The sequence below is a fragment of the Gobio gobio genome (assembly GCF_949357685.1).
Source record: "Gobio gobio genome assembly, chromosome: 24".
Lineage (NCBI taxonomy): Eukaryota > Metazoa > Chordata > Actinopteri > Cypriniformes > Gobionidae > Gobio > Gobio gobio.
This window is the reverse complement of record NC_137120.1, coordinates 14,277,254-14,302,675: the sequence shown is the minus strand read 5'-3', so window position 1 is coordinate 14,302,675 and position 25,422 is coordinate 14,277,254. Positions and strand designations below refer to the sequence as shown.

The 25,422-nt window shown below is 43.6% G+C and overlaps 1 protein-coding gene across 2 annotated transcripts in view; it reads right to left on the bottom strand.

Annotated features, from left to right (window-relative positions):
• The window catches only part of LOC307120356 (uncharacterized protein), a 62,892-nt gene that overhangs the window by 17,976 nt on the left and 19,494 nt on the right, over nt 1–25,422 (bottom strand). For both annotated transcript variants that reach the window (XM_079807366.1, XM_079807367.1), the window contains exon 2: nt 2,604–2,930. In XM_079807366.1, the coding sequence (XP_079663492.1) occupies nt 2,604–2,930 (327 nt within the window). The remainder of the gene's footprint in view (nt 1–2,603; nt 2,931–25,422) is intronic.

Here is a 25,422-nt window from a genome sequence, read left to right as displayed (position 1 = left end):
CCACTGGGTAAGCCAATGTTGGTATATCAGACTGATCTAGATCCTCAAACAAACGGATCAGATAGTTATGTGATAAAAGGCTGAGAAGTGAGCAGTGTGCTGTACTAAAGCTACACTACACTACTTTTTACATTCTGTCAGTCAACAGAATATATTTTTTGATTCTTAATTGTTCAACACATATAGAACTACTAAACGTTTAAAAATTTGATACAGAGGCAAAGATGTACAGTACATGTTTGCAGACTGGAGAGATATTTGTACAGATATATTGCTTAGAGAAGAGTTCTGCACAGGGGTAAATGTGTACTGACTAAAGTCAGCTGATTGGATAAATAAATTACGGTTTATTATGAGAAAAGTGGAGATGACAAACAATCTATATCTCTGCTGGATAGAGATATGTCAGCAGTAGAGACCGAAAGATGACAGGTTGGGCAGTTTGCTGTAAATCAGTCATAATGTAAAAGTGTCAATATGTGAAGAGTAGATGACAAAATAACAGTCTGGAAAGAAAGTCATTTTGAAAATGTGGGTGTAATGTTTGAGAATGAAGTGACAACGGAAAAGCAGGAATGATGAACTAAAGCACTGCCACCATAAACCTGCAGTCATGTTTGTAACTTTTACAATTGTACCTTCAAAGCATTACTGTTTCAGACTAATTCAGCTGTTTAAATATTCATAATTTACAGATACAACAATTATGTTTAGTTGTGTATATTGTTATATTGTGTTTCAGCTCCGATCAAATCCAAGTTGCCATTTTGGAGTCTCCAAGTATCCATTTTTAAAATGTACATTCTATAAGAAGAAAATGTTTCACGAACCTCATTTATAGTGGCTTTACAATCAAATTTGAATTATAACTTATTCAGACTTGTGGCTTTGAATTCATTGATTTTTGAGTTGCTTATGGCACATTTTCATATATTTGGTTTTAAATATATTTTATATATTTAAAAAAATCATTACTTTCTAAAATATTTAAGCATCTCTCACGTTTTGTCTATAATGACAAAATTGATTTCTAAACTTGAATGACAATCTCTCATCTCTCATCTTTCTAAAGAGCCATCAGTTACACCTGTAGTCCAGAGGGTTGATGAACTGTGACTGTTTTAGTTTGTGTATGTCGGGTTTGGGTTTGAGCTCAACTAGTGGGGGCGACAGTTAACAGGTTAAGCCATCAGTGCGGATGACTTCATCTTTAAACTTCCACTGTATCACATCATCTCTCTGTATATCAGTAACACCAGTGTGTAGAGTGACAGTATCTCCCTCCATCACTGACACTGACTTCACTCCATCTGTGTCAACAACAAACACATCTGGAGAACAAACAGAAGCAGTTTAAAACAGAGATCAAGCTTATAAAGCTGCAAGTATACAGGTCTAGAAGTCAGAGACCACAATGAAAATCTGTCATTCAAAATCTTTAGATGGCTGATGATGGCACCCGATTTATTAATTTCATATTTTATGGTAACAGTTATTTGGAGTGAGAGATTCAGGGGGAGTGACTTTACTTGATTAGATATTGCTCACAGCTGATTGGTCCAATTCCAGTTTGTGATCTCTTACTCAAAATAAAACTAAGCATAATCTTCTTGAGGCCAAAAAACTAGTTTGCTAAAACTAAATTTACATACACACACTGAATTAAGCAACAAATAACCTATTCAATGAAAAGTGTATCTGCTATTACATGTACCGTCTGTTTATCATTCAGATATTACATCTAATTCACTTTGTATCTGATAATAAATAAATTAATAAAGTTTTCTATATGGTACAAAGTTGTTCTTCCTCTAGGGGACGCTTCACGATTCAAAGACTAAATATATTCAGCCACATTCAAATATGAGAGTTACATTAGTCTTACTGGAGACATTTGTAGTCTAAAATAATAATTTAAATGCATTAATTCCAAGGATTGGCACCTGATAAACAAATTGAAATCTGCTCAAGCAAATAATTAAATAAAATGCCAGGTCCTGTATTTTTAACATTAAAATTGTGGAAACTTAAGTGAATTTTAAATCTGGATTTAAATCAGCAAATTAACAAATACAGGTTCACATTTCTACACAACATCCAGCACCAGAGAATAAAGGAGCTCAGAATCAGTCATGAGCATTTCAGCCAATCAGAAAATAAGGCATCACGCCATAGAACATTGGAATTGCTAGTTTTTACTGTTTGAAAAATACAACAGTTGCTTTTAACCAAAAGGAGACATCGATAAACACAAATTAAATCTTAATAAATAATTTGTATAATTTTCTTTTGTGAAAATCATCTGATTTTGTAATTTTTACTTTTGTTCAACTGTATATAGCCTCTATACTGTAAGTTGACATGAAAATAAATAACTCTACACCTCTCTGCTGCAAAATCTTCTAAAGTTCTGATTATACTTTCCTTTACACACATTTCTCATTTTACACAACATACTTTTAACTTAATTGCTGCCTTTAACTATTCAAGTTACAAAAAGAAACAACAAAAAACATTTTTAAGGGTAAAACTTTTTTTTGTATTATTCGACATTATCTAAATGGTTCTCAGACTATTAAGATTTTAAATCTAAAGTTACTCACCTTTGACAGAGACATTGTATTCCATGGGTATCACGCCTGTGCTCTTCCTGATCTGTAGTTGATAAGGTCCAGAGTCTGTGGTGCTGATGTTTGTGATGGTCAGAGATCCAGTCTTATCCAGCTGCATTCTGCCTTTGAATTTCTCAGCAATATCAGCATCAGATGTGTAGACTTTATTGGTTTTCTCCATTTTAAATATGATAATATTATTAAACTTCCACAGAATCCAATCTCCTGTCTGTATTTCAGCATCACCAGGCTTTAGAGTGACAGAATCTCCCTTCATCCCTGACACTGTCACTTTAACTTTCTCATCACCAGACACACCTGTGAATTTACAGTGAATTACAGTGAAATTACAGTGAATTTATCGTTTCACAGTCATTTTTTCCCTTCCCATTATGGTACTGTCAAGCTCTTTTTACTCTTTTGTCTTTTTAATTTTTATATGAAACATAAAAATGAAGAATCCAGAACTGAGTCACTACTCCTGTGTTGTCTACTGTTATTTCGTTTTAAAAACACATGGTTTGAAACGGTTTTCACCTCGGAAAATAATCACATTATGAAAAAAAAAATCCCAATAAAATATATAGGCTATATATATATATACATATATTTTTTACAGATCTTTTGTGCCTCCTTAAAATTAAACAATGTGGCTTGTATTACAATGCAATTTCTACAAGAAATGCTGAATGAGAAAGCATGAAAATAATTCTACTCACATTACTCTCATCCTTACGGTGACGCATTGCTGCCACATACATATAATTTTCTCGTTATAACGACGTGTATTTTCTCCTAAGGACATGTGTTGTATAGTGATGTGTGTATACATGTCTGTATCCACATTAGAGAATTCATATAACCTAATATAATGTGCCTTTGTCACACTTCCATGTTTGAAACGCAGAAGCAAGCTCAGCGTAAAATAGGCTCTTCCACTGCCTGTATCAGTGGCAGTGCCCATAGCACAAAATTGTTGTAATTTATTGATGTAGCCTAGACAGTTCATAACAGATAACCATGGGTAACGTGCCATGCATGGACCACTCATGATTATAGCCTCAGTGGCATAACTTTAACCTAGTAGCCTAAATAACGGACCCCGGTGCAGCCACAAATATCATAGCTATCTATAATAGGCCTACTGTAATTAAGACATATATTCAACAAATGTATTAAAAACAGAAAGACGCTATAGTTTCAGCCTTAGGCTACTCAAAGGCCACGGAAACATGGCCAGTGGCTTCGTTACGCACGTCAATTCATTCCCGGCTTTCCTGGTTTGCTTCTTATTTATCAAATAAACAGGCAATTAGTTGATGAAACTGAAAATTCACGAAATTCACTTTAAAGAGCGTGTATACCCCCAAATTAAAACGTGTGTGTGTGTGTGTGTGTGTGTGTGTGTATGCCCATTAACATACAAAATAATATTCACCTAATTTTCAATAATAATTTTTGATCTGCCTGCATTGACACTATTTTATTTGAACTGAACTGAGCTGGACAGAGCTGCTGTGCAGCAGAAATAAACTTTGTTATTTTCCTGTTAACACTGTTAAGCTGCTTTGAAACAATCTAGATTGTAAAAAGCGCTATATAAATAAAGGTGATTTGACTTGACAAAAGGTGAAGCAACTTACTTTTGCAAACGTTTTTTTCACATTTTGGGGGCTTGTAGATGACCGAGTCGTGCACCCAGCCGCAGCAGAATGTCTCGTAGCTTTCCAGTGATTACAGGCATTTGAATTCTTGCATAGTGTAATAACTGATGCCAAAAACCAAACAATTAACAATTTAAAAAAAAGCAATACAGAGAAAAAAACTCTCCTTCAACGTAGGCTACCTGGATAACGAAGCACATTAGCTTCCTAAAGTGCACAAACCTCCTTTCGATAACCCCCCCCGGGTGACCCATTATCTCGGGTAATGGTACACTTACTGAACCATCATCAAAGTTTGTTGATTTTTTCATTAAGCCTTTTGTTAGGACTCTCCCTTCTTTTATTGAGGATACTGTGGATGTTTTAAATAGTTTGTCTAGGTAATGTTGGGTCCCAATATTTAATTACCATGGATGTTGAGTCTTTGTATACCAACAATGACCATGAGGAGGGTCTACACGCCTTGAAACACTTTATTTCTGATAGAAAAGACACCAGACCTCCTTCTCACTTCATTGTACAACTCACTGAGTTTATTATTCACAACAATGTTTTCGTTTTTACTGACAAGCTGTACAAACAGAAAATTGGTGTTCCAATGGGCAGTTGTTTCTCATCCAATTATGCTTGCCTATATTTGGGGTTATGGGGGCATGTCCTTAACTCGGTTAGTCCGTTCTATCATTGCATAACATGGTATGGTCACTACATTGATGATTTACTATTTATTTTTAAGGGTACTGAGACTCGAGTTTCACCAATACCTTAATTCCATCAATAGGAATATTAAATTGTCCATAGAATACTCCAAAAACAGCATTGATTTTTTTAGACCTAACCATCTTCTGTCATGTCTTCGATCTGACCTGTCGTGTTTCGTTTTGACAGTTCGCCATGTGCTCTGCCGTCATTGTGGTGTCTCCCCACCCCCTTGTTATTCCATCAGCGTTATCATTCACCGCTATCACCTGTCATTTATCAGACTTCCTTAATTATTCCCCTATTTAATCCTTTCGTGTTTGCTGTCCTGTGCCAGATTGTTTGTGTTTGTTACCTTGCGCTCCGGCCAGCCATTCTCTTGTCTTGTCATAGTGAAATCGTGTTTGTTTCCCGTTTTGAGGCTCCAGTGCCTGTTTGAGTTCCTGTTAGTGTTACTCTCTCTCTCTCTGTCGCCCAGACCGTTCTCTCGCTGTTCCTGCCTGGATCTCTCCCGTTCCCCGGCTCTGGTTTGTCTCGCTCCAGTTTCCCGTCCCTCGCCCACCAGCTGTCGCTCTCTCTGCCGGCACGCCCACCCGGGCGCTGCGATCTTCGTAGCGGTCTGATTCTTCAGCCTACCTGAAACCCGCATGGAACCGTGCTGCCAGCGCCCCCTGCTGGCTTTACTTTTCTCTTTTGTTGACTATTTTTGCCCAGTTGAGTGCAAAGAACAAATAATAAATTAAGTTTTGTCGTCTGCAATTGAATCTCGTACTGATCCTTGACAGAACAATCTGGCCATGTTGGATTCAGCAGACACAGACCAGGTCCGGACAGCACTCGCCCAGCAAGGTGCCCTTCTAGGCCAGCAAGTTACCCAGCTTACCACCACTTCACGGGAGGTAGAGTTTCTGACAGCTCAGGAGGCCGATCTCAACGCACGGGTTATAGAGCTCCAGCGAGGAGCGCTGGGGCCTCAACCTACCAACCCTCCTGTTCAATCTTCTCCTCACCGTGAGCCCGAACCTCATTCAAACAGCCCACCACCTTACGACGGGGATCCTAACTCCTGTCGGGCATTTTTGTCTCAATGCTCTCTAGTGTTTGCACTGCAGCCCCGCTGCTACGCCAACGAAGACTCCAGGGTGGCGTACGTCCTAACTTTGCTTACTGGTAAAGCCCGTGAATGGGGTACTGCCGTCTGGGATGCTCAAGCTCCTTTTTGTCATTATTTTGAGGACTTCCGTGAGGAAATTATCAAATTGTTTGACCGATCGGCAAGGGGTGATGAGGCCGCTTCCAGGCTGGTGCGGCTCTCGCAGGCAGGTCGTTCCATCACAGATTATGCTATCCAGTTCCAAACCTTGGCGGCCACCTGCGATTGGAATGAGAGCGCCCTGCGCTCCAGGTTTCTAGAAGGGCTGGATGACAGTATCCAGGATGAGATTGCCACCCATGAGCTGCCCCGTGACATGGATTCCTTGGTTGACCTGGCTCTTCGTATAGAAGCTCGGATCCTTCGTCGGCGCCAGCGGCGGTCCGTTAACCCATTTTGGAGGTTGGGAGAGGGCTCCCTTCCCCAAGTCACCCCCGTCCAGTCATCACCTCTCCCCACTGACCCTGAACCCATGCAATTGGGACGTCTCCGCCTCACACCTCAGGAGAAACAGGATCGTCTGGCTCGAGGTTTATGTCTGTACTGTGGGAAACCTGGGCACTTTGCTATCAAGTGTCCTTTAAAAGCCATGGCCCACCAGTGAACCGGGGACTCCTGGTGGGCGCATCTCCTTGTGTTAATTCCCTTTGTTCTCGCACGCTGTTACCCGTCTCCGTCCAGCATGGGGGCTCCTCCAACTCCTGTCAGGCCCTCGTGGATTCTGGGGCTGAGGGCAATTTTCTGGACAGCGCTATCGCCAAGCAGTGGGATATTCCAGCCATCCCTCTCCTCACCTATTCCGGGGTGGTCGTTAGCTGGTCAGCTTATCTCCACCATTACCCACACCACCCCTTGCGTAAAGTTGTTTCTGGCAATCACCGGGAGTATTTTGAGCTGTACCTACTGAATTCCCCGGATGCCCCTGTCATCTTGGGGCATCCGTGGCTGGTGCAGCACAACCCTCACGTGGATTGGTCTGGGAGTTCTGTGTTAGCTTGGAGTCAGTTTTGTTTAGCGTCTTGTCTTGGTGCTGCTTCTTCTGGTTCTGTGTGTCCTGTTTTTCAGGTGGAGGCAGCAGATCTGACCGGAGTCCCGGCGGAGTACCGTGACCTTCATCGGGTCTTCAGCAGGTCCCGAGCCATGTCCCGACCGCCCCACTGGCCGTATGATTGTGCTATTGACCTCCTTCCAGGCACTTCTCCGCCCAAGGGTCGGTTATATTCCCTTTCTGGTCCTGAACGAGAGGCCATGGACAGGTATATTCAAGAATCTCTCAATGCCGGTCTCATCCGCCCCTCTTCCTCTCCCGCCAGGGCAGGGTTCTTCTTTTTTGGGAAGAAGGACGGCTCCTTGCACCCTTGCATTGAATACAGAGGGTTAAACGACATTACTGTTAAGAACAGGTACCCCCTATCTCTCATGTCGTCTGCTTTTGAGTTATTGCAGGGAGCTCAGGTCTTCACCAAGTTAGACCTCCGCAACGCGTACCATCTGGTGCGGATTCGTGAGGGGGATGATGGGAAGACAGCGTTTAATACCCCTACGGGACACTTTGAATACCTGGTCCTACCTTTTGATCTGACTAAAGCTCCTGCTGTCTTCCAGGCCTTGGTCAATGACGTGCTGAGGGACATGGTAAACAAGTTTGTCTTTGTGTATCTGGATGATATTCTCATCTTTTCCCCTTCCCTACAGGTGCACACTCAGCACGTTCGCAAGGTCCTTCAACGGCTATTAGAGAATCAGCTCTTTGTTAAGGCAGAGAAGTGCGAGTTCCACTCCAAGTCGGTTACATTACTGGGGTATGTCATCTCAGCTGATGGGATCAGGGCTGATCCCGCTAAGGTAAGGGCCGTAGCCGAGTGGCCAGTCCCCAACACCCGTAAGGCTCTGCAGCGGTTCCTGGGCTTTGCCAATTTTTATAGGCGCTTCATCAGGAACTTCAGTCAGGTAGCTGCACCCTTAACGGCTCTCACCTCCACCAAAGTACCTTTCAAATGGAGTAGTCAGGCTCAGGAGTCCTTTGATGTTCTTAAGTCCCGTTTCATCTCTGCTCCTGTTCTCTCTATTCCAGATCCTGATCGGCAATTCATTGTCAAGGTGGATGCCTCCGATGTTGGGGTAGGCGCGGTCCTGTCTCAGCGGAGCCATAAAGACGGGAAGGTGCACCCCTGCGCCTTCTCCCATCGTCTGAGCCCAGCTGAACGTAACTATGACATAGAAAACAGGGAGCTGTTGGCAGTCAGGTTAGCTTTGGTTGAGTGGCGTCACTGGCTGGAGGGGTCGGCGCAGCCCTTCCTGGTTTGGACGGATCATAAGAACCTTGAGTACGTCCGTTCGGCCAGGAGGTTGAGTTCGCGGCAGGCTCGATGGGCACTCTTCTTTGGCCGTTTTAACTTCACCCTCTCGTACCGGCTGGGTTCCAAGAATGTCAAGCCTGATGCCCTCTCTTGTCTGTTCGATGCTCCTGGGGAGGGGGCACCGGCCGAGGCCATCCTTCCCAAGGGGGTGGTGGTAGGGTCTCTCTACTGGGACGTCGAGAGGCGAGTGGAGGAGGCCGGTTGAGCAGTGGAAGTGCCAGAGGAGTGCCCGGAGGGTCGGCTGTTTGTGCCGCTACTGTCATGTCTTCGATCTGACCTGTCGTGTTTTGTTTTGACAGTTCGCCATGTGCTCTGCTGTCATTGTGGTGTCTCCCCGTCCCCTTGTTATTCCATCAGCGTTATCATTCACCGCCATCACCTGTCATTTATCAGATGTCCTGTGCCAGATTGTTTGTGTTTGTTACCTTGCGCTCCGGCCAGCCATTCTCTTGTCTTGTCATAATGAAATCGTGTTTGTTTCCCGTTTTGAGGCTCCAGTGTTTGAGTTCCTGTTAGTGTACCTCTCTCTCTCTCTCTCTCTCTCTCTCTCTGTCGCCCAGACCGTTCTCTCGCTGTTCCTGCCTGGATCTCTCCCGTTTCCCGGCTCTGGTTTGTCTCGCTCCAGTTTCCCGTCCCTTGCCCACCAGCTGTCGCTCTCTCTGCCGGCCCGCCCACCCGGGCACTGCGATCTTCGTAGCGGTCTGATTCTTCAGCCTACCTGAAACCTGCACGGAACCATGCTGCCAGCGCCCCCTGCTGGCTTTACTTTTCTCTTTTGTTGACTATTTTTGCCCAGTTGAGTGCAAAGAACAATTAATAAATTAAGTTTTGTTGTCTGCAATTGAATCTCGTACTGATCCTTGACATCTTCATTGATTCATAAGGCAAGTTACACACCACAATTTTCAGAAAGAAGACCTCCAGAAACACCATTCTTAGGGCTGACTCTTTTCATCCTCCACACCTCATTGATAATGAGGAAGCAGCGTCCCCTTGGAATTATAAGGTTCTATCTGACGTTTATGTCAAAATTGAGTTATTCACATATTCTTATTCTGTTATTTACTTATTTACATTATGGGATGTTTTTTTTTAAAAGTTGTGTACATTTTGGGACTTTTTATTGAAAAACAAAAAGGTTCTATCTACAAAGTTGAACTCTGACTTGGCTCTATAAGGTTCTATCTGCATGAGCCAATCAGCACTTCGAATGCACAGAAGAGGACCAATCAGGATTACTTTATAGGTCGTGTCGCCGGCTTTTTACTTGACAGGAAAGATCGCAGACACACAATATCTGTGAGAATTATGGCACACAACACAAAGTTTTTAAGAAACCTCAAGATCGACAATTTTATTGACAATCTTGTCAAGGACAGCAGCCCGAATTCCAGGCATCATATAGTCAGTGAATCATTTTTCAATGATTATTAAACTTTATGAATTAATTTGCCGAAGCATGTCTGTTTTCTTGCAGTTTTAAAAGTCTTAAAAGGTCTTAATTTTTACAATATTAAGCCATAAAAGGTCAAATAGTCAACAGTTTAATTGTTGGGGTCTTAATTACAACAATAAATGTTAGCATGTTATTTCAGCCATACTGATGTCTAGAGAGAAAGCCATTTTACCTGGCCCACTTTAGGTGGAATAAAATCCTGCTCAGATGTATTACAGTAGCTGCTTTCTGTCTAAACAAAAGAAAGATTAACAATTTCTGCAATAATGTGTTTAATTACCCACCATATTGGTACCAAAAATTAACATCTGCACTGGACAAAATATTTAGACCTACCTTGCTTAATTTGAAATGTCCTAAATACATGGAAGTACTAAAAATATGAAATAAATGTCATAGAAAGGATAACATTTTACTTTCCAACACATGTTGAGACATTGTTACAACATTATTTTTATATTTAATGTTCAAATAATGTTTTGGCAGATAGAACCTTATAATTCTAAGCGAAAAGTGTTTTTTTAGAATTAGAAGGTTCTATCTGCATTTGACCCATTCCAAAAATCCCCATTTACAATTTTGAGAGGATTTTGATATTGTATATTTAGAATACATTTAGGGTCCCTGTTATTTTCATGTTTGAAAGAAACTTGTTCCCCATATAAATTTTCCTATATGTAATGCAAAAACTTTGAAGCTCAATATCTCAAAACTGCTCAGAACGCAGATAGAACCTTATAATTCCAAGGGGGCGATTTGGCCAATTCCAGCGGTTACGTTGATTTTGAAAAACAGGCAAATAATATGTCAGAACATTTTATTAAAAGAGCCTACAAACCAGTTCCCTTAAGAGAGTACTCTCGTATTGCGTTTGCTAAACGCTTATGGGGGAAATTCCTTTCCTCGAGAAATTGAAGCAAATTTTTATCCAAAAATACCTTTTACACGCAGTGCAGCTGCACAACTCTCAGCAGGAAGCAGCTGCGTGCTGATTGGCTGTGCCACTGCAACTGCAGCAACCTATAGCGAGACCGCGGGGCGGGACGGACCAATCAGGTCCTTCTAAATTCCCGCCACAAGGGGCAACAGAATTTGCATAGCCAAGGGTATATAAGACCCTGTCTCGCAAGGTTAGTCAGATTAATTCTTCTTCAGCGACTTGCTCTCGCTGAGCTCCGGATCGAAGCCTGCCGTCGACACGCACCCAGTGGAACTCTGCAGCCTGAGGACGTCGGATTCTCCGCCTTCAACCTGCCTTCCAGCTGCGCCATCCGGCACATATCCTATTAATACCTTCTGTGTTTACACATTCAAAAAGAGCCGAGACGTTGTTTCAAATGTCTCGTTCCTGCGCCTCGTGCAGAGGTTTTATCGCGGACGAGGATCGGCACATCATCTGCGTGTCATATCTCGGACGAGACCACACGCAGGCTGCACTCAACCAGGGCGGCTGCCCGGAGTGCGACGAACTGACGCTGCAGACCCTTCGGGTTCGGCTCGCCAGTTTCGACCCGAATCCCGTCCCTTGCTCTCAGCCTCTCGAGCCACGGAAGAAGAAACGTTGCGGCCAGAGGCCCCCGGAGCGCTCTGACGAGCACACGCCAGGCATGTCCCCGCGTGCCTCACCATCGCCCGTATTGTTCGTCAAGGAACAGCACAGCTCCCCTCGCCTGGCGGCTGCTACTGTTTCCTTCGGCGGACCGGAGGAGGAAGAGGATGACAGCCTTTCCCTTGCTGCATCCGAAAGTGGGTGGTCGGATACCGCCTTGGAGCACGCCACTTCGACGCAGACTGCCAGCGGCGCCATAACCTCAGTCAAGCTGAGCTTATGCACCTGCTCACGAAGGCCGTGGACGACCTCGGCATTGACTGGTCTCAACCCGAGGAGCCCACGAGAAGTCGACTGGATGAGTGGTTTTTCGAGAACCGCCGTCAACCGACCGCTCAAAGGCCCGCTCCCTTCTTCCCAGAAGTCCACGAGGAACTAACAAAGTCGTGGAAGGCTCCATTTTCTTCTCGCGCCAAATCCTCTTTTTCTTCAGCGCACTCGGTGGTCGATGGCGTTCAGGAAAAAGGATACCAAGCCCTTCCTCCCCTCGAGGAAGCCGTCGCTGCACACCTTTGCCCGCCCTCCGCCAGAGGATGGCAGTCAAAGGCTGTGCACCCTTCCAAGGCCTGCCGCACTACTTCCAGCCTCGCCGGTCGAGCATTCGCCTCCACGGCCAGGCGGCGTGAGCGCTACACTCGATGGCGGTGCTTCAGGTCTTCCAGGCCAAACTCCTCCGTTCCCTGGATGAGTCTGTCCCTGATAACGAGGCTCTGAAGGATCTGCGCGGCGCCACTGACTTGGCCCTGCGCGCCACCAAGGCCAACGCTCAGGCGATCGGCAGATGTATGGCCAGCTTGATGGTGTTGGAGCGCCATTTGTGGCTCAACCTGACCGAAATGAAGGACGCGGACAAGACCGCTTTCCTGGACGTGCCCATGTCGCCTTCAAGATTATTTGGTCCCTCCGTGGTTGGGTTCACAGAGCTCTTCACTGAAGCTCAGAAGGCTTCGCAGGCAATGCGACATTTCCTGCCTAAGCGTTCCAGCTCCTCTGCTAGCCGTCACGCTAAAGCTGGACCAGCCCAGCCCATCAAGGCGGCGCCATCAGCTCACCAGCCTCGCATGGCTTCTAAGCCCGGACAGCGTTCCCGCTCTACAAGCCGCAGCAGACCGCCGGAGCGTCGAGGTCCCCGACCCAGCAATGTGTCGAAACCTGAGCCTCCGAAGCCGTCCTAGCCAGAGGTATAAAGAGAAGGTGGATAGCGCCCGCTTCGGCCGGTATACCACCTCGCTCTCTTCTAAAACGTTCCCCAGCTCCCTTCAAGGTGGCTGGGAACATCACATTTACAGCCAACGAGCCCGCAAGCAAGGCAAGGGGCGGTGGAAGCCGTACACCCCTCACAGAGCGAGTCAGGCTTTTACAGTCGTTACTTCCTTGTACCAAAAAAGGACGGTGGTCTCAGACCCATCCTAGATCTCAGATGAAGCGCCCGTTCAGAATGTTGTGAATGAAACAAATCCTCGCGCACATTCGCCCGGGAGATTGGTTTTTCACTGTGGATCTAGAGGATGCCTATTTCCACATACAAATAGCCCCTCATCACAGGCCATTCTTGAGATCCTAACCCTAAATCAAGGTAGACCACAGCTGTGTGTTGGCTCTGGCTCCTTGGAAAAATCCCGTCTGGTACCAGACGGGCATGAGTTTGGGCACTGTTACGAAGTGGAAAGTTATCTCGACAGATGCATCCAACCTAGGTTGGGGAGCCCTTCACGAGGGCAGGCCAGTCTCCGGTCTCTGGTCAGACTCGCAGAGGAGCCTTCACATAAACTGTCTAGAGATGAAAGCGGTCACGCTATCGCTAAGGGCTTTCCTTCCGTACATAAAGCACCACCATGTCCTGGTCCGAACGGACAGCAGGTCGGTGGTAGCCTATATAAATCGCCAAGGCGGTCTGAAATCTATCCTTCCGCCATTGTGTGCAGATCAAGTCCTAATATGAGCAGAGCACAATCTGAGCTCACTGAGAGTGACTCATGTGCCAGGCATTCTGAATTTGGGTCCGGACATGCTGTCCAGGGGCAAAGTGTCCCCTGCAGAGTGGTCTCTTCACCCACATGCAATTCAGACAATTTGGGGCAGGTTTGGAGAGGCAAAAGTGGATATTTTCGCCTCACAAGACAATGCTCAATGCCGAATATATTTCTCCAAGCACAAGGATGCGTTGGCCCACGAATTGCTCAACCTTCACTTTATGCTTTTCCCCCAATCTCAATGTTACCTCAGGTCATAGAGAGGATCAGGGAGAGCAAATGCGCTGTGCTTTTAATAGCCCCGCTTTGGAGAAATCAACCTTGGTTCTCACTACTGAGTCAGATGTCAGATACAGATCCGTGGCCGATCCCGCTGAGGAGAGACCTCCTCATGCAGGCGGAACGGCAGATCTGGCATCCCCGTCCCGATCTATGGGTGCTTCATGTCTGGCCCATCAACGGGTACATGAGAACCTCTCTGAAAATGTATTGAATACTATTACTGAAGCTAGAGCCCCCGCGACCAGGCGGCTCTATTCAGGCAAATGGTCAGTCTTTTCGGACTGGTGTAAAGCGCGAAGTCTGACCCCACATGATTGTGAAGTGTCAGAAGTGCTTACATTTTTACAAGAGTTTCTGGACGCGGGTCGTTCCCCCTCCACGCTCAAAGTTTATGTGGCTGCTATAGCAGCGTATCACATTCAAGTGAACGGACTGTCACTAGGAAAGAACGTTCTCATTGTTCGCTTCCTTAAAGGGGCTAGAAGGCTTCACCCACCTCGCCCCCCTTCAGTCCCTATATGGGACCTGTCCTTCATGGCCTTCATAGGAGGCCATGAAGAGCTCTGCATTTGAGCCTCTGCATTCGGTGAGCTTAAAGCTCCTGTCACTAAAGACCGCTTTTCTGCTGGCGATCGCGTCAGTTAAGCGAGTGGGTGATCTGCACGCGCTCTCTGTGAGCGCCTCGTGTCTGGAATTTGGGCCAAACGACTCCAAAGTCGTCCTCAAACCAAGACATGGATATGTACCTAAAGTGCTTTCAACTCCGTTCAGAGCACAGGTCATTTCACTCTCAGCACTTTCATCACCGATAGATGAAGAAGATGCTAATTTGCTCTGTCCTGTCAGAGCGCTGAGAATATACATAGAGCGTTCCGCTGCTTACAGGCAAACTGAACAGCTCTTTGTATGCTTTGGCGGCCGCACCCGAGGGTGCGCGGTTACAAAGCAGACCTTGTCACGTTGGATAGTGGATGCTATCTCACTGGCCTATGAGTCTAAAGATCTCAGCTGCCCTTTAGGCATCAAAGCCCATTCTACTAGAGGCATGGCCTCTTCGTGGGCTTGGTCTACTGGCATTTCTCTGAATTATATCTGTGCGGCGGCAGGCTGGGCCTCCCCGTCCACTTTTATCAGATTCTATAATTTAGATGTTCCGGCCTTACAAGCTGGGCTTCTTGCTGTGTAAACAGATTTAACCCCTTAAGGCTCGAAAAGTCCGGTCTGGGTTAAATATTGTATAAGTCATAAGCACATTCCTTATACGGCTCGAATTATCTGGCCATTCATTATTCCTGGCCCGACTATGTCTGGTCTATACATTATATTATTACACGTATATCGTGTTCATTCTCATTAAGGGCCCGACTCAGGTCTGGCTCATTTTGGGACTTCTTGATATCATATTACGGGCCCACCTAGGTTGGCCTGGGTTTGGTGTCATCGGCTTTAGAGACGTTAAGCAAGCACAGCGTTTTGCATTGGTCCCCCATAAGCGTTTAGCAAACGCAATACGAGAGTACTCTCGTAAGGGAACGCTTCGGTTACTAACGTAACCTCGGTTCCCTAAGATGAGGGAACGAGTATTGCGTTTGCTTGCCGTGCTTGCTTACTTGCTCAGGAGTCGCTTCAGTCGATTAACCATACTAACCTTGCGAGACAGGGTCTTATTTACCCTTGGCTATGCAAATTCTGTTGCCCCTTGTGGCGGGAATTTAGAAGGACCTGATTGGTCCGTCCCGCCCCGCGGTCTCGCTATAGGTTGCTGCATCTTAGGGAACCGAGGTTACGTTAGTAACCGAAGCGATATCGTCGCTCATGCACGTTCCAGAGCCCAATCCTTGAACCGTTCTGATACCTTGATTAAGAAGGGACGCAAGAGAGATACTCAATCCCGCCCCTTTTTTATCACACAATATAGCATGGAGGCTAGACAGATAAAACGGATCATTCAGGATAATTGGGCCATTATTAATTCTGACCCTGCCCTCCAACAGGTCTTTCCTCAACCTCCTTTGGTTTCTTACAGAAGGGCCCGACTCTTTGTAATAAGTTGGTACATAGCTATCTTCCCCCTTAGAAGAAGGAAAGTTGGCTTAAGAGACCAATTGGGTTATACCGATGCATGAACTGCCCCCATTGTAGTAATGTCATCCCCTCGAAAACCTTTGTGGATTTAAAATCTAACAAAACATTCAAGATAAAAGATTTCATAAACTGTAACACCACATTTGTAATTTACCGCTTATCTTGCCCATGTAAGGATGTGTTTTATGTAGGTTGTACAAAAAGACGTCTGCGTGATCGATTGGCGGAGCATAAGTATGCAATTCGTACCAGTAATCCTGACTATCAGATGGCCCAACACTTTTTACCTATGCACAATAAGAATGATTCCCTACTAAAAATAGAGGTTTTGGAGCATGTGAGACCTTTGGATAGAGGAGGTGATAGGATCCGCAGACTCAACCAGAGCGAGTCATTTTGGATCCATCAGCTGGATGCGCTTCGTTATCCAGGTCTGAACGAGGACATTGAGTTCAAGTGTTTTTTATGATGTGTTTTCTATGTCCTTATGATGGTCTTGCCTTGTACTTCTTGCCTTGGTTTTCTCTGTCTTTGTTTTTTCTAATATGCAATACTTGCTTTGTTTTCCTCTCCAGGTAGCCTACGTTGAAGGAGAGGTTTTTTTTTCTGTATTGCTTTTTTTAAAACTTTTTTCTTTGTTCATTACGTTGGTTTCCATAATCCTGTAGACCTGATTGCCTAATTGGGTTAATTTATTGTATTAGGCCTTATTAGGCTAATTGAAAGATTTCGGACCATGGGTCGGGCTCAACTTATAAGACAGGTCGATCTTTATCACTGTCCAGGTAGCTCCCGATAAATAACCGAAAATTAATTAATAACATGTAACAAGTAGAATTAGGTACTGCTCTTTTAAGGCAGAACGCACGCACTCACTCGCTCACTTATGAGTGGGCAGTTTGTGGATGGAGAGTGAGCTGTGAACATCGCATGTATGTTCTGTTGCTCTTTGCACTGTTTATTTTCTGTTCAGTAACGCGGTTGTTAGTGGAGTGTTTTGCAAACTGCCTCGTGTGCGTGGGATCGACGACGCTGATAATAAACCCCTGTGAATGCGCAGATGGCGCGACCGCCTTTCTCCAAAGTGTAGATGGCGTGACCGCAGTGTGAAATATCAGATACGTGAGTTTTGCTTACACTACAACCATTCAGGCCAACTATCTGGCCTCTCTGTGTAAAGCGTTACAAACACATAATCAAGGCTCGAAATCGCTCCATATGCTCCCAAAATGTGTTCTCTGCAACCTCAAAATTCACACAGCACAAATGGACCGATGTTAGGCTATAGTTAATTATGACAGCGCTACTGCAGCACGCATCGCCGCAGACGATCAGCTGAATATCTCTTCAGCAAACTGCCGCAAAGGAAAGTAAAAGTCGCAGACGCTTAATACACAATCATCATAATTAAAAGTAAAGAAACTAAATGATCAGTGCTTATGCCACTCTCTCCTATTGCGGTCTTTGATTTTGAAATTAGCTGTTGATCAAGAAAATGCAGCTCATATTTGTTGATTTCGGTGGTGTGAACTCCATTAAAAATGCACATAGCGTGGGAATTGAAGATCGATTTATATCCGTTTTGCGGAGACACATTTATGTGACCAAGTGTAAATGGAATCATTCTGATAAATCAGATAGATATCTGATCTGTAAAAACACATGAAGTGGACCAGGTATAAATAGTCCTAGCCAGATCACTGTTACCGAACTGACTGTCTTCAGAATAGTTTAGATGGCATTTTTACAGCGGAAACGCTTCTTTTCCATAAGCACCTCCTACTGTCAGAGAGTGAATTTGCATTTTTATTCAGTCCATCTGTTTTTGTTTTGTTCAGGTGTGTCTTATGTAACAATTTCACAAAGCTTAAGTCAGACCATTCTGTATTTGCTCTAAGTCTTGAAATTATGCAATCTGATTTGAATCAAAAACAACTGCTCATGCTACATGTGTGTATCTTTGTTTGGATCGTGATTAAAATGCAGTGGTTGCCTCATTTCAAATGGCATTTTTTAAAGCCCAGTTTGGCCTGTTATAGAGCAAATAAACAACAAATACATTTGCTTAAACAAAGAAAAAGAAATCGACAGATGGTCTCAGAAATAAATAAAAAAAACCTCTGAATCGGCCATGAAAAATCTATAGGTAGATCTTGCCTTTCATCAAGGCTGAGGTCAGGGATCTTTGGCTTGAAAAGGTTGGTGACCACTGAAATAAAGGCTTTTTTCCTTCTCCTCTTTTTACGTCTGACTGAGTGCCTGGGACCTGCCTTTTTTTGAGTCTAGGTCTCTATTCCATTCTGCTGCAGGCAGCTCGTATGGGTCAACGTTTTTTATATCAGCCAGCTTCTCTAAATACCTCTGCTTGGCATTGGTAATAAGTTTATCCCTGTAAGGACCCTTTTCTTTTGCTGCCGTCTTCTCCATTTCTTAATTTGTTCTTAATTTTCTCGTCTTTCCTGCTCCGTCTCTGTATATCACTCTTACAATGTTGCCCCTGGCAACCAAGGGGGTAATCCAGCACCCAGAATGCATCCCTTTCATTCCACTCCCATTCATTTTGGCGTCACTTTGACAGCGAATAACTTTACATCTGAGGCGTTTAAAGACTCCATTTGACCATTGAATATTTCTAAAGACACACTGCAATGTATAAAACGCTCCATTACCTTGTATCTTACACTATTGCCCCGTAGAAGCCATTTTTGTAAAAAATAGGCTAACAATTGCGTCATAACCACGCGACTGTCACATAGTAGAGAAATTACCGTATAGACAGGAGGAGAAGCTCAGAGGCAATCTTTTACTGTCTATGAGGCAATCTGGGGGACGTGGAGGCATAAAGTCCGATAAAGTCAAGGGTGAAGCATGGGGAGAAGCCCTTAGAGAGCCAAAAACAAGGGGACAAAATATTTCAACAACGTGATTCAGATTTCACTTAGCACAACTACTAGAAGACTTACAACTGCCAGACAGGTTGCTCACGTCACATCTACGTCGTCAAGCTCAGTACGCTCAGCCATCAGGAAGTGAGAGCGTCTAATTTACTTCACTTTTCCCCATCGAAGCCTATGGGGTCGCTGTGTGCATTTCTTTTACTGTCTAGGCTGGCAACCAATAGTGTGAGATCCCAAAATGGTGGACGGGCTCAGACTCCGCCCAATTAGTCACGTGACAGCAAGCGACCATGACGTGTCTCCTCAGCCTGTTTATTTGATAAATAAGAAGGAAACCAGGAACACCGGGAATGAATTGACGTGCGTAACGGACCCACTGGCCATGTTTTTTTACACGGCCTTGAGTAGCCTACGGGTCTTAATTACAGTAGGCCTATTATTGATAGTTATGATATTTGTGGCTGCACCGGGGTCCGTTATTTAGGCTACTTGGTTAAAGTTATGCCACTGAGGCTATAATCATGAGTGGTCCATGCATGGCACGTTACCCAAGGTTATCTGTTATGAACTATCTAGGCTACTTCAATAAATTACAACAATTTTGTGCTATGGGCACTGCCACTGATACAGGCAGTTGAAGAGCCTATTTTATTTTTTGATTGAGCATGCTTCTGCTTTTTTAAACATGGAAGTGTGACAAAGGCACATAGGTTATATGAATTCTCTAATGGGGAGACATATATACACACATCACTATACAACACATGTCCTTAGGAAAAAAAACATGTTGTTTTAATGAGAAAAATGTTGTTTTAATGATATCTCTCGATATTACGACAAAAGATGTCTACGCCGTGTGATTCCGTGTGTATGTGTAAGCCGAAACGAACCATCATCTCTGCGTGTATGTCTATGCCGTGGGATTCCGCGTGAATGTAAATGGATTTATAAACATACAAAATTATGTTTTTTTGAAAATGTAAAAATACAGAATGCTTCTTGTGATGGGTAGGTTTAGGGGCAGGGGCAGTGTGTGTGTGTGTGTGTGTGTGTGATGGGTAGGTTTAGGGGTAGGGGCAGTGTAGGGGGATAGAATGAAACGGAGTTGATAAACACGTTAAAAATCGATTATGCGTCTTGATAGCACGCCAAAATGGCATACGAATTGGCGTGTCATACATACGCCATTTCATGAGATCAGTCTGGAAAAAATAATATGTATGAGGCAGCAATGTCATCGTACATCCTTCACCAACTACGCTGGCTCCCTAGCCTGGATGCCAGCCGAACTTAGCCCCGCCCACAACAATTGTGCCCGGGCAGTTCGGTCTGGACTCGCTCCATAGAGAAGTAATTATGCCCGAACAGAAACTGTTCGGACCAATGAAATTGTCAGGGCGGGCTTTAGACGATGATGGACAGATGATAAACAGTAACGTAATTGTAGAAGAGGACTGGCTTCTTTGATTCAGAGAGTATGAGGATCGTTAGGTAGAGCTCACAGCAGGTGATCGGTCAGAATCACGCAAGATTTCTTCATTGGAAGTATTTATTGAATCGACAACTGCATGGCTGAATATGTACAGTGAGGAGTGGTTCTGAACAAATAAAGAAATAAAACAAACATAATTAGTTGAATGCAAATGAATGGTTCTCATGCAACAAACCTCTATTTGTATTAACTGCATCCTATTCTAATAATATAGCAGAAATAAATACAATAATATTTTAACATGGCCAAAACTGGCATTAAAAGAATGAAATGTCTGTACTGTAGGTCTAAGCAGCTACAACTATAACAATGAGTAATTATGAACCATTCACTATACAATGGCTGCATCTGCTGGTCGCATAAATAACTACACCAGGCCGCTCAGAGAGGTGTCACGTGACGACCAGCGTACATGCGGGAGGTGCGTGCCCTATAACCAATTAACTAGGTTGAAGGCGAATATCACCGCAGTAGCTTACAAACTATGCGCAGAGGGTGCTTAAGTGGTATTCTACAATGTATAACCAAAGAATAATGCCCGAGTGGCAACCTATACATTGATAGAAAGAAGTATCACGATACGAGGACTAACCGGGCAGGAAAGCCTGAGCTTACAGTTAGCAACACTAAACAGACAAAACACTACCAATCTATCCTTAGCAATGACAGTAAAAGATCAACAAAATACTGATTCTTACTTGTAAAGACGCACACAGAATAAAGCAGTTGTACCAAGGCGGGTTGCAAGTCCGTGCGGTTAGTGTAAACTACTGGCAAAGTCTCGCACAGAATGCTACCAGCGTGCAGCGATCCTGAGTCACTTGTGATTGGCTAATAGTCCAGGTGAAGCGAGGCGTCTTCTAGTAGGAGGGAGAGAGAGAGTCACAAAGTGTCTGATGCTTAGCGGCCACAAGGGGGCCTTTTTTACAGCCGCCCCCAGATTACTGAAGGGAATCTGCAGAAGAAGAAAAGGCGCCCACTCGTCCGGTAGTGGTCAGTCTGACAACTCTGGAAGCTGGATGAGTCGAGCCACAGGGCGGGTGTACGCCCGGTCTCCCACCTTCACTTCAGCAGATCGTACTTTACCGTCGAGGCCGGGGGAGATGCTGGTCACTGTACCCACTGGCCACAGTGAGCGAGGGAGCTGAGGGTCAATGATGAGGACCGTCTTGCCGATGTGCAGGTCTGGGTTTTCAGCATTCCACTTCTGTCGGGCCTGGAGGCTGGGCAGATAGAAACGGATAAAATGTTTCCAGAAGTGGTCAGCCAACAGCTGGCTATGGCGCCAACGCCTACTGCTCAGGAGCTCGTTGTCAGGATACACCACCTGCGGGAGAGAGGCATCTGGCCGCCCAATGAGCAGTGAGTTGGGAGTTATTGGATCAGGGTCGGCAATGTCCGCAGATGTGTAACCTAATGGTTTGGAGTTGAGAATCCCTTCAATCTCAACTAGCAGGGTTCTCAACACCTCATCTGTAACAAGCTGGGCTCCAAGGGTTACTTGCAGGGCTTGTTTTACTGAGCGTATCTCGCGCTCCCAGCAGCCGCCAAAGTGGGGGGCGTTAGGTGGATTAAACTTCCAGTCGATTTGCTGAGAGGCGAGTTGAGCTTTGATGTCTGGAGCAAGGTCGGCGAATGCTTCCCGGAGTTCTCGATCACTACCTCTGAAGTTAGTCCCCTGGTCTGAAATCAGCTCGAACGGCTTTCCTCTGCGGGGATGAACCGTCTCAGGGCCATGAGGAATGAGTCGGTATTCAAACTGGAGAGCAGGTCGATATGCACGGCTCGGGTGGTCATGCATTTAAAGGGGTGGTAAAACACATTCTTTTGAAGGCTTGATTGTGTTTGTGGGGTGCACTGTAACATGTGTTCATGCTTCGTTTTAAAAACAAAAATCTTTATTTTTCATATATTTGACCTTTATTCTACACTGCTCTGTCCCTCCTTGTAAAACGGTCTGATGCTTTCCGGGTTGTATGAAGCCAGTCCCTCAAAAATACGCATTGGGCTCAGATTGGTTAGCTGGCCCAGTGTGTTGTGATTCGCTAACCGCAGTGCACGTTTGTCGGAAACGTCACGCCCCTTCCCTTCACCGGTAGACTGTGCTTTGGTCAGTATTAGAAATGATTAGGGATGCACGATATATCGGCAACATATCGTTATCGGCCGATAAATGATTATTTTTGATGTTATCGTTATCGGTCCAGTAAGAAAATTTGACCGATATAGTCAAGCCGATAGATAATGTATTATTTCCTTCTGCTGAGACAGACGCACTGCGTCCACCATGATGGGGTTTGAATTGCTCTAAATATGATTGGAATCACTTCGAAAAGGAAAATACAGTTATGTGCAACATGTACAGCACAAGTCTAACATATAATCTACATAAAATGATAATGAGAATACGGCTGTAAAAGAATGTTGTGTTTCAGCGCGTTTGTTGAGGGAAGAGCGCGCCCACGGAGTTACACCTTCATGACAAGCACAGTCAAGTTCGCTTGTAAATTCACAGCCTTTTGTGCCATTGTAAGTTGTAATATTATATTTATTATTCTGTGTATATAATCTCATATAGGATGCGTTTGGTTGAGTTAATTAACGATGCAGTAAAGCACTTCATTGTACCGGTCTTTAGTTTCAGCACGCGCATTTCAAACAGAAATGCACAGCATTAATAACTACTGGGACTGTCCTATAAATAACACTGTAATGAGAATATTTTTGTTTTGTTTTGTAAGTCGTAATATTACGTTTTTGTAGTATAAACATCTGATTAATGTCATATAGGATGCGTTTCGTTCAGGGCCGGCCCTGACCAATTTGCTGCCCTAGACAAGATTTTACTTGGTGCCCCTTGAAATAAAAAAATCAATGCATTAAAAAAATAAAACAGTACCAGTGTTTCCGCAACTTAGACTGAAAACATGTAGTGCTAAACCTACATGTTTTCAGTCTAAGTTGCGGAAACACTGGTACTGTTTTATTTTTTTAATGCATTGATTTTTTTTTTATTGTTGTTTTATATGATGTCCAGTCCATTCTACCCCGTCTTTATGTTCATGATATTATTATTTTTATTTATTTTTTAAAGGCTGATGATAGTTAAACTATACAAAAATAGCACCTATGCCACATTACAGCCTAAACACAAATAACAAGTAATTGCATCCAGCATTCATGCACAAACAATTGAGAACTAGCAAAAGTGTTTGTTTTCCAGTAGATGGCAGCAAACTTTCACTAATATGCACATTCATGTTTTCACCATGAATTAAACTTTGGAGAAATTTTGATATTTAATGTGAAATTTACATAAAATGTAGCTATTTTATATAAACCTGTATATAAATATCATTACTAATTTCGGCAAATACATTTTAAAATGTCCATATGTCCCCTTAAAACTGCACAACTGTAGAGTAAAAACATTAGCTATTAAAAAAGTGATATTACATGCGTTTAAAAAAAACAGATATGAATTTTTTTTTATTTATTTTTTTATAAAATACACTGTCTGTGGCCTCTGGAGAACCCAGAACAGCTGCTTGCATATAGTTTAAGGTAAAACTGGAATTAATTTCCAGTTTTACTAGTAAAATGACATTAGATATTTTTTCCTTGTTTTCTGGGGGAAAAAATCAAAATGAAGCGAGTTTTAGCTTAAAACTAGCACAATTATCTTCCAAATGGGGTGAGAAAAATTATCTTATTTCTGTTTGGGACAGAAACAAGATTTCAATCAGAAACAAGATTATTTTTCTCACCCCATTGGCAGATAATTTAGCTTGTTTTAAGCATAAACTCACTTAAGAAAAAATATTATTTTACTTATCTAGTAAATGCATCTTGGTTTAAGAATTTTTAGATATTTAGACTAGAAACAAGACACAAATACTAAATAAGAAGAGCATTTTTGCAGCGTTTCCCTTATCTTGCCTGCATCAGAGGGCTTCTGTTTTTTAAGACACTACAATTCGGCCATCCGTCATAAATTATCAGGCAACTTTCACCGGGTCTACACCTGGAGCGCGGCCAAGCACCCTAAAAAAATGAAAGTAATCCTGTCTACATTAGATGCGGCGAGAGGCGACGCGACACAACAAATTCCCACCATTAAACTGATCACGCGTTATATTTCTGACGCCCTTCAAGTAGCTCGGCGGGGGAGATTGATGAGGCGGACCGGGAAGAGGCGGGGGACTTGGTTAAGTTTTTTGCGCTTTATTTGGTAATATTTCAAATTAATATTAATAAAATAGTATCAGTAATACATTTTGGCGCCCCTATGGATGAGTGGCGCCCCTAGCATTTGCCTATTCCGCCTATGCCACGGGCCGGCCCTGGTTTCGTTAAGTCAATAACCCGCAGTGCTTCATTGTACCGGTGATCATCTTCAGTTTCAGCGCGCTCTCAAACAGGGGAAGAGCATCCACAGGAGTTATAGGCCTTCACCTATGCGGGATTTTGTGCTAATATAAGTTGTAATATTATATTTATTTTGTATAAATATCTGATTGTTCTCATATATGATGCGTTTAGTTGTTAATTAACCTTCTAAGCGCTTTAGTTTACGGTTGTTCGTTCATTCTCTTCAGCGCGCGCTCTCAAACAGCAACATGATTTAATAGACTAGACTAATATTAAAGATGTTTACTATTACTGTAATATTAAACATATTTTTTTCAAAAACTAGCACTTTCATTGTTCTCGTATCATTTCCATCAACAATATGGTTTGATTAAAACCATTTCCTTATTGTCCGCGCGGAGGCTATTTCATGCACGGCACTTGCATTCTGATTCTTTATTATGCAGCCTAAGCAATGCTGTTCAATAACTTGCTTGCATTTTTAAGGTATATTATTTTTATTTTTTTAGGCAATAGAATTTTTGGTAACATTTTACAAATAAGATCGCATTTGTTAATGCATTAACAAACACGAATAAACAGAGAACAATAACCTTTGTTAATGTTAGTAATAAAATGTTTGTGTTTATTAACAGTCCATTCACAGTGCATTACCTAATGTTTAACCTAAACTTTGGATCTGAAAATGTTGTGATTAACATGCACTAAGATGAATAAATCCTGTTGAAGTATCGTTCATTCATTGTTGGTTAACTAATGCTAACAAAAA